Raw genomic sequence first — 14,900 nt, forward strand, 5'->3', positions numbered from 1 at the left:
ATATGATATTTATTCGTGTTTCTGTAATCTAAACTGTGTTTGCTTATAATGAAAACTGGGCACCTGTAAATACAAGGCTAGTCCAAGGCTGCATACCTCCAGCAAGAGTGAGAATTTCCCCATCGCGGATCCATAGTATATCACAAATATGTATATATATGACACTATGTCACTATGTTTCCAGTTTTTTTCTCATCTGTTTGTAAAGATGGATATAAAGATGAACTCGTGTTTCTTCCAAAAATGTCCTGGATCCAGATTTAGACTCCAGGTCAACTCCAAAAGTTAATCATTACGAGCTGAGCCAGATGCAAATCCGTGCGTAACATTTTGAGTAATCCTGTTGATAAACAGACTGACAAACTAAACCAGTCACATAACCTCCGTGGTCGGAGGGACGGGGTAAATATGGTGCCATTTCATGTTTATCGGATCACTTATTCAATCTTCAATTTTTATTAAAAAAGTCAGAATAACAAATAACAGACTAAAGAAATGAGCAAACAAATTACTGCATACAGTAAACACAATGTGTGAGTGCCAATGAGGTTTTAATATAACACAGGTTGTCTGTAATCCAGCCCTGGGCTCCTTGATCAGTGTTATCATGTAGACCAAGACAGATCAACTGTGACGATGAGCGAGATGATGGTCTTAGAAATCTTGTGGCTTAGAGTAGCTCTGCTCTTCCTTAGGGATCAACCAACTTTCAATCATTGATTTAGCTATAAGTCATAACAGTTCTTGAAAAGTGAACTGGAAGGTTTGTGAAAAGGTTAGTAATCCTAAGCCCGACAGCAAACCCACCCAAAAAAGTACAAACCAAGAAAAGAAGGGTCAGAGAATAGTTTAGTCCGAGCTGAGGTGTAAGAGTCATTGAAATGTTGCAGTGAAGGAGTTCGAAATATCCACTACGCTAAAAAACTTCAAAGATATTGAAAATGAAGGAACTTTGCACCGACAGGCCGACCGTTGTGCAAAAGACATGCAAGAATTTTGAGACATTTGCAAAACTTTTGCTCCCTCACTCGAACTTTTCAGTCATGTTCATTTCCCTTCATGAACATATTCTTTTGTTAGTCTTGTGTTTCTGTTTGTGCGTGGCTGCTGAGCAAAGAAGGGGACTCGGAGTTGAGATACGCCACTAAAAGAGTGACTGAGAATCTGTGAGTGATAAGGAGAAATGAGAGATCCGTACCTCAGTGACGTGGCAGATAGGTGATGTTTAGCTTGACACAATAAAAGATCGTTCCCACTGGGAACTGAACTGTTGATAGTTTTGTCAAAAAACATTTTCCTATCAGTGTTTTTCAAATATGCCAAATTTCAATGTCAGACTTTAGCTTTTCAGAAAAGCCAACAGTTTCCATCTTTGACACAGTATCTGCTCAATAATTCTGAAATAAATACAACTATAATACATTACTGCTTGATTAGAGTCTGAGGTCAATATAAGTGACAACAAAGTTGCCATGGAGATGACGCAGGAAGCAGTAACACAGTAATCTGGGTGACATCACGTATGACACAGGAAGCGCAGGGGAGGGGCGCGTGAACAAGACACATCCGATTCATCGGCGCTAATATTCTGCAGAGGGAGAATATTTATTGGGACACTGTGGAGGGATTGTTAAAGGGGAGCAACACGCAGACACGCAGACAAACACACCCAGCTTCTGGGGATGCGCCCACAGATGGAGACAACTCTCCGTTATCTGGTCCTGATTAAAGAACCATAAACAAACATTGTGTGAAGTCCGTAACAGCGGCCTCGCTCAGACAGAATAAACACACAGCAATGGAGAGAGAAAATGTTTAAAAATAAAGACACACACACCGGTGAGTCATGGGGAAAAGGTTGAACGCAGCTCGGCTCGCCTGCGCTCTCCAACAAGCTCGTTTGGGAAGCCGGAGAAAGAGCGAGAGAGAGACATTTCTGCAGTGCAGGCCAAGGCCTCCGCTGACAACTTGACGTATCGTTGGAAGGCACTGTGTTATGGCTTGTTTTTAAAATCAAATAACAGCTGTGGCTTTTTTAAACCATGATAATTATGATTGATGACTACCACATGTGCATTGTGTCGGCTGGCGCTGTGACGTGCAGATATTTTCAGCGCAAGTAAACGGCCGCAAAAGTAATGAGAAAGACAGCGCTCAGAAGATTTTGCAGGCTGTGAGAGTTTCACAATTACAACTGTCCCCGTTTTATGGGCATCTCTAATGTGTGTGTGTGTGTGTGTGTGTGTGTGTGTGTGTGTGTGTGTGTGTGTGTGTGTGTGTGTGTGTGTGTGTGAAAGAGGGAGACGTCTGTGTATCAGTATCTATGTGCGCAGGACAATATTGTTTCCATTTATAGGTGGCTGCGGTGTGTGTGGTGAGATGTCTGTCGCTCATTTTCACACCCCTATTGTTTTCCACTGAGCCTGCACATGTGGTGGGTGCAGGCCCTGGTTGCACTTTCACCACATCATACATGGACTCTGTGGGACCTAGAAAGGGATTGCTGTGAGTGTGTGCGTGTGTTGGGGGGGTAGAGTGGAGGTTTCTTTTCTTCATTTTTCATGTTCATATTCAGCAGGGAAACCTTCTGCCCTATCTCGGCCATCACGGCGTCAGAGGAACAGCCTGATATTGCTCGCAGGAAAACACATCTTTCAGCTGGCGCACAGGCCATTGCCTTTCCTTAGAACTCCTGTTGCTGACTGACGAACTAAAGATTCCTCAGCGGCGCTGGGACGTGTGCAGGAAAGACGCGCGCTCATCCGCAAACACACCCATAACATTTCTTTTTATCTCCTTTTTCTCTGACAAAGCCTGTGATCTCTTCCTGTCTCCCCCCGGGGTGGGAGCGGAGCAGACGTGGATCTTCACGTGCACAGATGTGTGCGCTTCTGCGTGTTTAAGCACGGTAACGTGCAGAACTGAGAAGGGAAAAGAAACTGATACATGTTTCCATTTCTATTTCTCCATCGTTCTGCAGTTTGCAGACACACAACGTTCTCCGACTGATGTGTGTACGTGTCGGCTCGTCTGTGTGTGACTGTAAGGGAGGAGGAATTGGCATCAGAAGAAAGGTAAAGCGCTATCTGACTGCTTTGTGCAGTGATTGATAGAGTAACCATGGCAAGTCGCATGTCTTAAGGGAGGAACGGAAGCATGAAGAAGCAGGGGTACATTTCCATTCATCGGCCCTTTCAGTCCCTCCCTCTCGCTCTCTTTCTCTCTGCCGCTCTACCCCTCACGCTCGCTCTTTCTCTCCCCGTCGCTGTTTCAGATTTCAACTTGAGCATGAGGTTACACCGTCCTGTAGCTAGAATAATGTGATTTATCATATTTCCACTTCGCCGTCAACAGAACTACTGAAGTATGTTATCGGCTCTGTGATCAAAGGCGGCGTGTGTGGGGGGGTGTGAATGTGCCCCTAGCCCCACTGTAACCAATTTCAAACTGGATGCATTTCTGACAAAAAGCTGGTGATTCAGCAGCAAAACAACTCGCCACATCATATGAAAATGCCGTTGTTTATTTTTAGGAACACAGACACCCACGCTACAGCCACAGGCACTCACACACACTCCAGGTGTGGGTTTTGTTGTTGCTGTTTTTGTGAGGAGGGTGATGGACCACCCTGGGGAGTGAATATACCCTTAGACCAGGGCAGATATGATCAGTAGTCAGGTGTTTCTGGAAACAGCTAAAATGTGTCAGTGAGAGAAAGAGAGCGTAAGCACGGGGGTGATATGATATGATGCATTTCACGTTGATCCCCCCGCCCGACCTCAAACAAACAAAAGAAAGGGAAACCAGTATGAAAAGACTTGTGGTATGCTACTGCTACTAAACCTTAAAACTGCATACAAAATATTGAGCGATCTTTCACCTCCCAAAACATCAGTTTAATCAGAGCCGCACCATCATTATTTGTGCTTTCATCTCTTCCCGTTTGAATCATTGTAACTGTCTTTTTACTTGTTACAACAAAGCAGCTTTGGATCGCCTTCAGGCTGCAGCAGCAGAAGATCACATATCACTCCAGGTTTGTTGCCAGGAAATTTTAGGTTTCACTTTAAAATGTATTTTTAACTTTTGTGAGCCTACATGGTAAAGTTCCCCAGGATATCGCTGACCTGCTGAAACCTCATTCTTCTTCCCGAGCTCTTGGTTCTTCAGGTCAGAGGTCGCTCCTGGTCCCATGTGCTCGGTTCAAAACTGGTGGGGATCAGGTTTTTCAGGCAGTGGCACCAAGGTTGTGTAAATCTCTTCCACTGTCTTTGCACTTTACAGAGTCCACCGACTCTTAAAAAGCGGCTGAAGTCAAGCTTTTAATTAGTTTCTTGTTTTATGTTGTTTTGATTGTTTTACGTTGTTTTCACACAGTTTTGCTTCTTGTTTTATTGTGAAGCACTTTGTGATTTTTATCTGTGAACAGTGCTTTATAAATACATTTGACCAACTTACACTCTGTGGTGTTTGTTTCGCTCTCACTTCCTTTTCTAGTCTGTCTCTCTTTCTTTTTTGCCTCCCTGCCAATCCCGATCTCCCTCGCTCAGGTGGAAGTTCTTAGCAAACAAACAGCCAATAATGGCAGTAAGCGCTGCACCTTTGAAGGCTTATATGTGAGGAACATTAGAGTAACAGAACCTTAGTGGAAATCAACAACCCAGAGTTCTGCCCTGAGGGCAGGAGTTGTGCATTAGGGCTGCTTGAGCCACACCTTGGCTGTCTTTCACAGCGATTAGGACGGTAATGTCTTCAGTTAGATTCAGTCTGATCCTCTCCGCTTAGTTCTTTGAAACAGTTAAGGCACGATGAAAGAGGATCTTTTATTCCACACAATGCAACTGGTAGTCAGTGCTTGGGCGCCGCCTTAAAGAGGGTCTAAATAGTTGTGTGCATTAGTGTGTGAGTGTGTGTGTGTGTGTGTATTGTATGCAAGGGTGAGGTCTAAGTGTGTTTGCTTTTTTTCTGTCTGAATAGACTGACTGCTTTGGCATTCAGTTTCTCTCCCGGTCACACATGAGGTTGCACACACGCACACACACACACGCACGCACGCACACACACACACACACACACACAGTCAGGAAGGAGGGTACAATGCTGTCCTCCCCTCCTCCTTTCTCTAAAGATGTGTTTTTTTCTCCCTCTCTCCCAGACTTCCTGGGAGGGGTACACTGCCCTTTGTGTCCGAAGGCACTCTCTTTTTATCTTTCCCTCTCTTATTCTCTCATTCACGGGGGACAAAGAGCGAGAGGGCGAGGAGAAGTTTTTCACCTGGACGAGGAGGGCCATGGGGAGGACTCTGCAACAAAAGTGCAGAGAAACAGAGAAGGAGGGATGAAGAGAAAAGAGGAGATAATGAAACAGAAAAGGGAGATGCTTCTGTGTTGTGCTCTTTTCTGCTTGCTGCGGTTAAGAGGAGAATGACAGGCGGATGTCTGGGTGGAGAGAGTAGCTGTTTAGTCTGAGGCCATGTCATGGGAAACATACTCGTGCCCTCTGGGACTTCATTCAACCCCTGGTGTACTGCACACGCACATAAACACGTGCGCATACACACTTCATGTGCGCTACTTGCCCTCACACACACACACCCTGTCATGAGATTGGGGGGGGTGGAAGGTCAAGCACTTCAGTAATGGAACAGGAAGTGTTGGAACAGTCGGCCCTACACAACATACAACTGCCTCCAACATGTGGACAGGAATGACAGGCAGCTGTTGTGGGTAGGCCAAAGCTTTGGAAGGCATTCACAGCCCTCCCCGTGCTCCACTAATGTGTTGTTTTGACATGTATATTTAGTTTTCATGCATGTTTGTCACATGATGTACTTTTTTTAATCAAAGCTATGAGTTTAGCAGTATTAAAAGACAATAGCACGCCAATGAACTCTTTAAAAAATAGCAAAGATGTGGAAAAGGGTAGCAAATTTTATCGCTTCCTGAATGGGTATCTCTTACAGAGGTGTCCTCCCCCCCTTCTGCATTCTGATTCAAGGCAGATTCGCAGCAGTGGACACAACAGTAAATGAAACCCGATGAGTATTAGTGTCAGGCTCTATTATGACTTCATTTGGTTGAATGGCAGAAACAGGAGGACACTGGATCTAGTTAGAAGGCTGCTCAAATCCACTGCTGGCTCAAAAAGCTCCTTTGCTGTTGCGCTCACAGATCCACCATCAGGTCATCTGCTCCATATATTAAAGAGTACCCACGGATAACATCTAGAACTCAACTTAGATCAGCGCGTGAGGAAATCTTACCCCACACCGCTGAAGACATGTGGCTGCTGTTGGTTTAAAGAGATTTAGTTTGGCCTCTTGCCATTCATGTAAAAAGTCCAGATTTCCTTTTTTGCTCCTTCTCAGATATGTAATCGAGACTTGAGTAAGCCTGACAGAATTCCCCCTCCCCTCGTCACAGCAGATGGAAAATTCACCTGTGAAGTCCAGGCTTAGGAAGAATAATGATGTAGTCTTACCAATAATTATGCAATCCTACTGAGCTCACTGCTGTTTCTGCAGTCAGATCAGTCAAACTAACCCTCAAATATTAGACGTCCTGAGAAAAGATTTCGTCGTTCTTTATCCCCCCCCCATCATTAATCTCTCAAACCTCTGTTTTCTACATCCCTGCCTTAATTTCTTGTACATTCTTGTGCAATATCCCCCTTTGGCTATGCTACTGTATTTGTGTTTGTGTGCGTGCGTGTGTGTGCACATTTACATGTGTCTGTAAAAGCTGCTTTGTTCCCTTTAGTTAATACTCCAGTCTACCGTTCAACCTTATCCCAGCCAGCACTGTAGTGACATCTCTGCTCTGTGAGATTCTTTGATGCATTAACCATCATTAAGTGAGTATGTGCGTGTGCGCCACTATTGCTGCCTGTGTGTTTCCTTGTGTGCAATGCCCACATAGCAAAATTGGTATGGCCCCAATCTGGCCCACACAATGTGCTTACACATGGCCCACATACCGCAAAGAATGACGACCCTTTGGTGGCACAGATCTGGTTTGCTAGCGATGGCCCACACATGGGCCAGTTGCAGACACACTGGTGGTCCTGTGCTGGCCCATGTGTGGACCTGATCTGGGCCACCAAAGGGCCGTCATTCTTTGCAGGATGTGGGCCATGTGTAAGTTGTGTGCAGCCACGGGCCAGTTTCAATCACACTGCTGACCCTGTGCTGGGCCTAGATGTCAGCTTAATGTGCACCTTAATCAAGCCATGTAATAACATGTGCAGGAACATAATAGTGCCAAAGTAACATGACGAAACTTTTCAGATTCTTATATAGCGCTTTTCTTCTCTCCCGGATTACTCAAAGTGCTCTCCAACACGCCACATTCACCCAATCACACACTTTCTCTACACCAAGTGCTTCCTAACTACATTCATACACAGACTTGCAGACTGGAGGAGCCAGGGATCGAACCACTAACCTTCCAATCAATAGGTGACCTGCTCTACCGCCTGAGCTACAGCCACCCGCTGGCAATGATGAGTACACCGTCACTAGGTTTTGGATAAAGTGTACACTCACAAACATGTCTGCATTTGAAACGTTGGCTACCATAGCAGTATCGTCTCACAACATGGCATTTGGGTCTTCTAACTAAAATAGGAAAATAAAAACATAAACAAAACAGACCTGGCCCACATCTGGTTGACACCAGTCTGTCAGCAGTGCTAGCTTGATGCCGGCTCCAGGGAAGACCTGTTTTCTATGGGCCCAGGCCACATACACCAAACCACAATTGGGCCAGATGTGGCATGCCATCACTTAAATAGTGGTGTCATTGCCAGACCTGGCCCACATCTGGTTGACATACACCCTGCCATGACACCGGTCAGTCAGCAGTGCCAGCTTGATGCCAGATCCGGGCCAGTCCTGTTTTCTATGGGCCCAGGCCACATAACCCAAACCACAATTGGGCCAGATGTGGTACGCCATTGCATGAACAGTGGCATCATTGCCAGGCCTGGCCCATATCTGGATGACATACGTCTTATCATGCCAGAAGTCAACCAGCAGTGCCGGCTTGATACCAGATCCGGGCCAGACCTGTCTGCTATGTGGGTGGAGGGTCTTGTGAGTACGTGCAAATGTGTGTGTGTGTGTGTGTGTGTGTGTGTGTGTGTGTGTGTGTGTGTGTGTGTTGTTTGAAAGGGCACTAAGTATCATTAGCTCTTACTAGTCATCACCTGCACACTGCCAGCCCCACATGAGCCACTTTGCTCTGCAGGTCTGGCCAACGATCACAAAGATAGGCAGACAGACTTTGAGAGATATGTCATGCACACTCTGCTGTCAACACTCATGTAAACATTCTCCCCCATGTCTCATCACAGGATCTATTATTTTAGTTTCCTATTAAATAAAAAACAAAGTTACAAACTTTTTTATGGGGGTTTAAATTTTTTTTTAAAAAATGTAAAAAAATAAAGTTAAATCCAACTTTCTGCACAATCCTTCTGAGCATTTTTTACTCCAGCACATAATCAGGTTATCTGAGATGTTTTAATCAGAAAAACACAGTTTTTGCTTCCTCAAATAGCCATTACATTTGTAGTTTGTGATAGGCTCGTCTAAAAAGTGGGCCTTTCCTGAGCTGTTGTAATTGCATCTTCTTGCAGAAGTTTAAAATCCTGTTTAATTCTTGTACTTTTAGGCAATAAACAGTTTCAAAATGTCTCATCAAATGCACATACGCCACATTCAGACACATAGATCCACATACGCATGGACATGCACTCGGACAGTTGGTGACATTCGGCGTGCCCCGTCCCAGGACAGGACAATGCCTTCTCTGTAGTGGAAAAGAGAGGGCTAGTGCACTTGCACAGTTTCATGCACATACAGTACAGACAGACGCTCACGCACACACACACACACACACACACGTGCACATGCACACAAACAAATATTCCCATGGATTCCCTGAGCTGGAAAGAATAGGAATCTGGGCCATGCAGCCAATCTGAATTCTCTCAGTCAGAAGCAGGCCTTCACCCCACGACCGCACATCACAGGGAGAACATTCCTAGCGCCCCGTGTCATACTTGCGTCACACTGCCATCACACGAAAAGCACAGATTTACATATTCAGTCAGTGGGCCAACAAGGGCCAAACAGTTTAATTCAGTCCCCATAAGCCCATCATGTGCAGGCTCTTGTACACGTAAACTACAAAAACTTCCTCCACTTTGCTTTCTGCTCTCCTCCACCCTCGTTCCCTTCAAGATCTTGTGTCGTGATTGCTTTCTACTTTTTTCTAAAGGACAGGATGTGGAGCGGTAGAGTACACTATGGCTTCTGTGTCTTCTTTGCTTGCTGTTCCTGAGGGAATTACCATTGTTTCCATTGTTTTTCTCTACCTGCCTACCTACCGTCTGTCCCTAAGCAGCGTTTAAAAGCCTCCCAGGTCGTTCTCAGGAAACCACAAACCAGTGCAGTTCCTTCATCCTTCTGGCATAAATATCACTTAGCAATCGGAAGTGGCTTTTTTCAGCCAGTGTTCGTTGCCTGAGCTCCAGGGAATCTACTGTAGGAGCGCTGAGTTAACACTTTGAGGGTTTGAGTTGAGGAGAGGACAAAGGAGTTAATGAAGGATGAAGAGCATGAAAAGAAGGAAACTATGGTGCAGTTGATTTCTTCCTCTGTGCAACTCTCTGATCACCATTGACAGCTGTTTGGCTTGTAGTCTAAACAGCTCCTCCCCAGCTGACGTGCACATTAACACCTTGAAGAAAAACAATGAAGTGACACCATCTGAGTGCACACCCTGTGCTCTTCTTATTCCGCTGCCCGGAGGTGTAGCCATCGCTAGGTTTTTCCTATCAATCACTGCACAGGGATCACACATTTGCACTGCGTGAGCAGACCGACACCTGCTCTGTAGATCAGGTTGGGGGGGGGGGGTCAGGAGAATGGCCTAAATGAGGTAGGAGGGGCGTGTAGTCGAGGCAGGGTGCTACCGTAGCTGTCTGGAGCCAGGACACTGATGCTGGAGCTGATATCTTCTCTGTGAGGACCCTCCACTCTTTGTACACACACTCGAGCACACACACACACACACACACACACACACACACACACACACACTGTTCTCTTTTTTCTTCTATGCACTTATTTCTGCTCCTCTCTCTCTGTCAAATACATTTTCTGTTTCCTCTCTTTCTCTTGCAGACATCATGTTTACAGTGTGAGCTCCGGTCACTCACGATAGGAATCATTCCATCAACATAATGGCTAAATGACACGCACACGACTGCTACTGCCACGGTCACCACACAGGGCAGGATGTTGTCCCCTGCATGCGTATATGTGTGTGTGTGATTTTTATTTATTTGTTTTTTTGCTCCTGCAGAAGCAGAGTGTTCAAAGCTGTCCACATTCATTCCTGTGGCACCAATTGGTTCCCTTTTAATCATATTTTTATCTCTCCATTATTCTTAGATTCTTGCTTCACCTCCACTGGCTAGAAAAAAATCCCCTTTGCAATCTGGGTGGTCTTCACACACACACACACACACACACACACACACAGAGAAACGCGTGTGCACATGCAGGCGTGCTCACACACTCCTCAGTTTTCCTCTGTCTGGTAATGTGCTCGCTGTGGTTTCCTGGCCCCAGCCAAAACACTGTTAGAAGTTCACCGCACTTACCGCTACCACTAGGCATCACCTAAATGCTTCTCAACGCCGGTCCAACCCCAGACCCAAATACACTCTTTTCCACTTACGCTCACACTGTTCAAGTAAGTGGGAGACGTGTAAACATGCGCACCTGACAACCGTAGAAACAGAGAGTATAGAAATATTACCTGATATTAAACAGATAACGAGGGCATTAAAAAAACATTGCTTTATGTATAAGTCTATAGGTGGAAAGCGGACTAATTCACTTGCTCCTAACTAAGATTTGTGATACTTACCATCCTTTATGGCCGTTTGACTTGTTAAACCACACAGGTCTCCAAACTACCGTACACGGTGTTCTCGCACTCACATCCATGCACACTCACAGAGACGAGCACCCCGGGGCACTGCCTTTCCTTCCTAATGCGATATCAAAGAGAAGGTCTTTCAAATGATCTCACATGACAGCTCATTTCAAGCATTGCCCACGGAAACAATTATTGCCATAAATCTCTACCCACTCCGCTGCTAGCAGCTCCAAGCGCCTTTGCCTCCCAGTGGCAAAATTCTCTTGCAGAGTCAACCTGCAGTCGCCTCGGTGTTATGATTTTAAAAAAGAGAGAAAAATCTCCCTGATTACGACTTAATTATGTTTATGCCTATATGCAGTGGGGTCGTCCAAGTGTGCAAATAAACACTTGAAAGTCGAGTGAATCATGCATCGCCTGGTTTCTCCTCTCAAGTCGCTAGCATGTGCATTTCGGCTCACTTTGAAGAGCTCTCCGATGACACGGCCGAATGATGTCATATACTTTCACAGAGTTGTGTGGATGTGGTTTATAATGTGGACTGTTCCCAAGCAAATCCCTGTGACCTCCACAGCCTACAGTGTGTGCTTGGAGGCTAATCCAGAGTACACGTCGCAGCGGGGCGTGCTGGACAGTTCTGCAGATCCTGATGGGGATTGGACCGGCTCGCCGCTGTTGTAACCTTTTATGCTGGAGGATGAAATGAGAAACTGCAGCCTGCTGTGCTGCTGCAGTTGTTTTCATGCAGCGTCTGAGTTTGGGAGAAGCTTGTTGTTTTGTTTGCGTTTGAAGAAGGAAACTTTTCGCGTGTGCTCTCCTGATTCGTTGTGGCATCTCTCCTGCCGTCCCACATTCCATCTTCTCTCTCCTCTACAGCTAATGTGTGTGACTGTGTGTGGGCGTGTGCGGTTGGTCACTGAGTTTATTTATCTTATTCTAAATCAGCCCTCAAACGCACTAATTGGTACAGTTCCACCGTTAGGGAACGAGGGGAAATGAACAATTAAGCTTGTGTTTGTAGGAAACGATGTGTGTTTGTGTGTAGATCTGTGTGTTTGTGTGTGGCTTGGGCACAGCACTTAAGATGAGCGCAGATCTGCACCGAGGGAGTCTCATGTCATCATTGTTTTTACTTTAGAGGAGGACTGAGGGGCTCAACGCGCTCCCTTTAAGATCAAGCCTGGCTTGGGTGTGTACGTGTGCTGACTTAGCTGTGTGACAGGCAGCCATTGTTAGGCCAAAAGCCTGAAGTTCTCATAGGTAGAGCGATTCCTGGACGCAGTAAGAGACCATATTTCACCACCATAAATGTGTTTTAACTTTCAAAAGAGCACAGTGAGATTTGGCCATCGCGGGCTCCCATGACAGCACGAGAGGCGAGCATCATTCAAGCGGCGTTCTTTTATGCACCTCTCTTAAAGTCGTTTGCTACGTAAACTCTTGATCTTTCTCCCCTCCTCCCGAATTCTGCTCCTCTGCTCTTGAAATACTTGCAGAGCCCCTAGTGAGAGCTTCTCTATCACGCCCTGTTTCCTGGATTTGACTTCTATGACTTTAGTATCAGTTATCACAAAGTGTCTGCAATCTGTCCTCTGAGGTCTTACGCAGTAAAGCAGTTAAAGATCTGGCTTTGAGCCACGACAGGGTGGTGTATGAAACTATCTTTTACATAATATTATGTCTAGAGCTTCTTATTACCCTTAAATACATTTTCATTGCATTTACAGCATCTGCCGTGCGCTCGAGCCAACGTATACTAATGAAATGTAAAAGTGCTACTGTTCTTCGGTGTTTGGAAATGAAGTGTCACAAAGGAGTTATTTCATCAAGATATTTTTTTGAAAAAACATAATTAAATGAGCCTTTCCTGCACATGTTTCTGCTCTTTTCTTCGCCTCTGTGCTTTTATTGCAACAGTGTGACACAGCGTAGCGGCGAAGCTGAAAGCTAAGCCTTTTACACGTTCGGACATCTGTGTTCGAACCCTTCTTGATTCACGCGCACACAAAAACATGCTCGTGTCAAGTGCTTGCAGCTCGCACACATGCATGTGTGCGCACAAACACAAAAGGCACAGCACACACGTGTGCACACAAACACACAGTCTCTCTCGTGGCATGTCTCCAGTTGGAGCTCAGAAACCTGACACTGAAAGTGGTCCAGTTATTTTGCCATAGCGGCGAGCACACACGCTCTCTCGCTGCCGTGCATGCACATGTTCCCGCCTGTCCATTTTTATCTACATGTGGGCTTTGCCAGTGCTTCACATCCAGCCAACTGTTGCCCACTGCTCTATTTTTACAATATGATGGAATACCAGCCGCATCTCGGCAGCATTAATTCATTTTTCAAACAACACTGAGACAAATGGGTACCAGACCACGATGAGGGAGAGGAGGATTGAAGATCAAGGTTAGGACGCAAAGAGGAAGATGATTAGTGAGGTCAAGGAAACACAGGGTGAAAAACTTAAAGGGTTTAATAATAAAACAACCATTGTTGTTCCAACAGTGATGTGTTACTCACAGGTATGTGGTCAGCGGGCTGAGGTTGGCTGGCACCGATGATAGTCCCATCTCTGAGCAGTCAACCATGATAAAGATCCCGTCTTCTTCACAGTGGCACGGAGATGGGCACGTTGTTGCCGCTGTAGCCTGTCTGTCCTGGATCCGTCCGTACCCCCACGCTCCGGGGGCGGACCCCCAGACTCCTCCGGCCACACAGAGCAACAGAAGCACAAGAGGCATGTCTGGCTGACCACCTGTCTGCATCTGCACCTGTGGAGCTTCCCGACTTGTCTCTCTTTCTGATGCAGCGCTGATAAACGAGGAGTTTCTTCTCTTCTAAATCCTCCCGTCGCTCTTCTAACGCCCCTTCCTATCCTTTTCTTCACTGCAGGTTGTCCGCACTGTAAATCTGTCCTGTCAAGACACTGACCTATTCATCTCTGTTTATTTACCTCTCTGTCACTGCTTCAGTCCCATTGGCTCAACTTTATCGAGCTCCTCTTCCCTCTCGTCTGTCTCCTCTGACTCTGGCCTTGCCTCTTCACTGTCTTTCTCTCCTTGTATATATGTCTCTCCCTCTCTCTTTCTCTCCTTGTATGTATCTCTTGCTCTCTCTGTCTCTCTCTCCTTACCTATTGTAGAAGGAGCGCATGAGTTGTGAATGAGCTACGCTCATTGGCCCACAATTTAGTGGGAGGGACCCGCGATTCTCAAACTCTTCCCTCTCGTTCTCCCTCTCTTCCCTTTGCCATTCTTTACTCAGGCTGAAGAGAAAGGGTGAGTGTGCAGTTTGAAGAAGGGAAAAGGGAAGAACAAGGTAACTGCAGTACAGTGGTGTGCGACAAGATTGATTGTGAGGCCTTATAAAGCCCCTGTGAGGGAAACTTGGAGAAAAATGAGGTTTTGTTTTCAGTTGATATAAGATAAAGCAAACTCTGCAGAGTCAGAATGAAAAGAGTGTGTGGATGTGTGAGAGTGATACAAAGGGTCAGAGTGTTGTGACAGCCCATAATATACATGGTACAAAACTGAAGTGAATGTCTGTTTTATATAGTATGTTTCATAAAGCTCACATGTGTCATAATAAGATAACTCAGATGTGCCACTTATCTTTTTTCCACGTGCAACTTAAGTGAACATATAAGAATGTTTCATGAATTCATGCCTATAATATGAAAGCAGACATGTGTAAACTACATTGTGACAAATATGTCTTTCAATACAAACATTTTCTTGGATGCAATGAGAGATTCCTGTTTTTGTTTTTGTTTTTTGTTCCAATGGCTTGCAAGTGATTGAAGGAAATTGGGATTGTGACTCTTCAGCACCCCTCAGCACCCAGAAAGAGCAGAATCGAGTGTCTCGTAAGTCCCACCTTCTCAGATTTCTGCCTGCTGGAATGTTGCAATTGCACACACTCAAAAATGCTCGCATGCAAGCA

General features: G+C 45.6%; 1 protein-coding gene across 1 annotated transcript in view; it reads right to left on the bottom strand.

Annotated features, from left to right (window-relative positions):
- The window catches only part of lgr6 (leucine-rich repeat containing G protein-coupled receptor 6), a 38,166-nt gene extending 24,124 nt beyond the window's left edge, over positions 1–14,042 (bottom strand). The window contains exon 1 of the mRNA XM_087833835.1: positions 13,479–14,042. Within this exon, the coding sequence (XP_087689961.1) occupies positions 13,479–13,723 (245 nt within the window). The 5' untranslated portion in view covers positions 13,724–14,042. The remainder of the gene's footprint in view (positions 1–13,478) is intronic.
- Positions 14,043–14,900: the final 858 nt, after the last annotated feature.

This window comes from Neolamprologus brichardi, chromosome 20, assembly GCF_056152115.1.
Source record: "Neolamprologus brichardi isolate AB-2024 chromosome 20, ASM5615211v1, whole genome shotgun sequence".
NCBI classification, from domain to species: Eukaryota; Metazoa; Chordata; class Actinopteri; order Cichliformes; family Cichlidae; genus Neolamprologus; species Neolamprologus brichardi.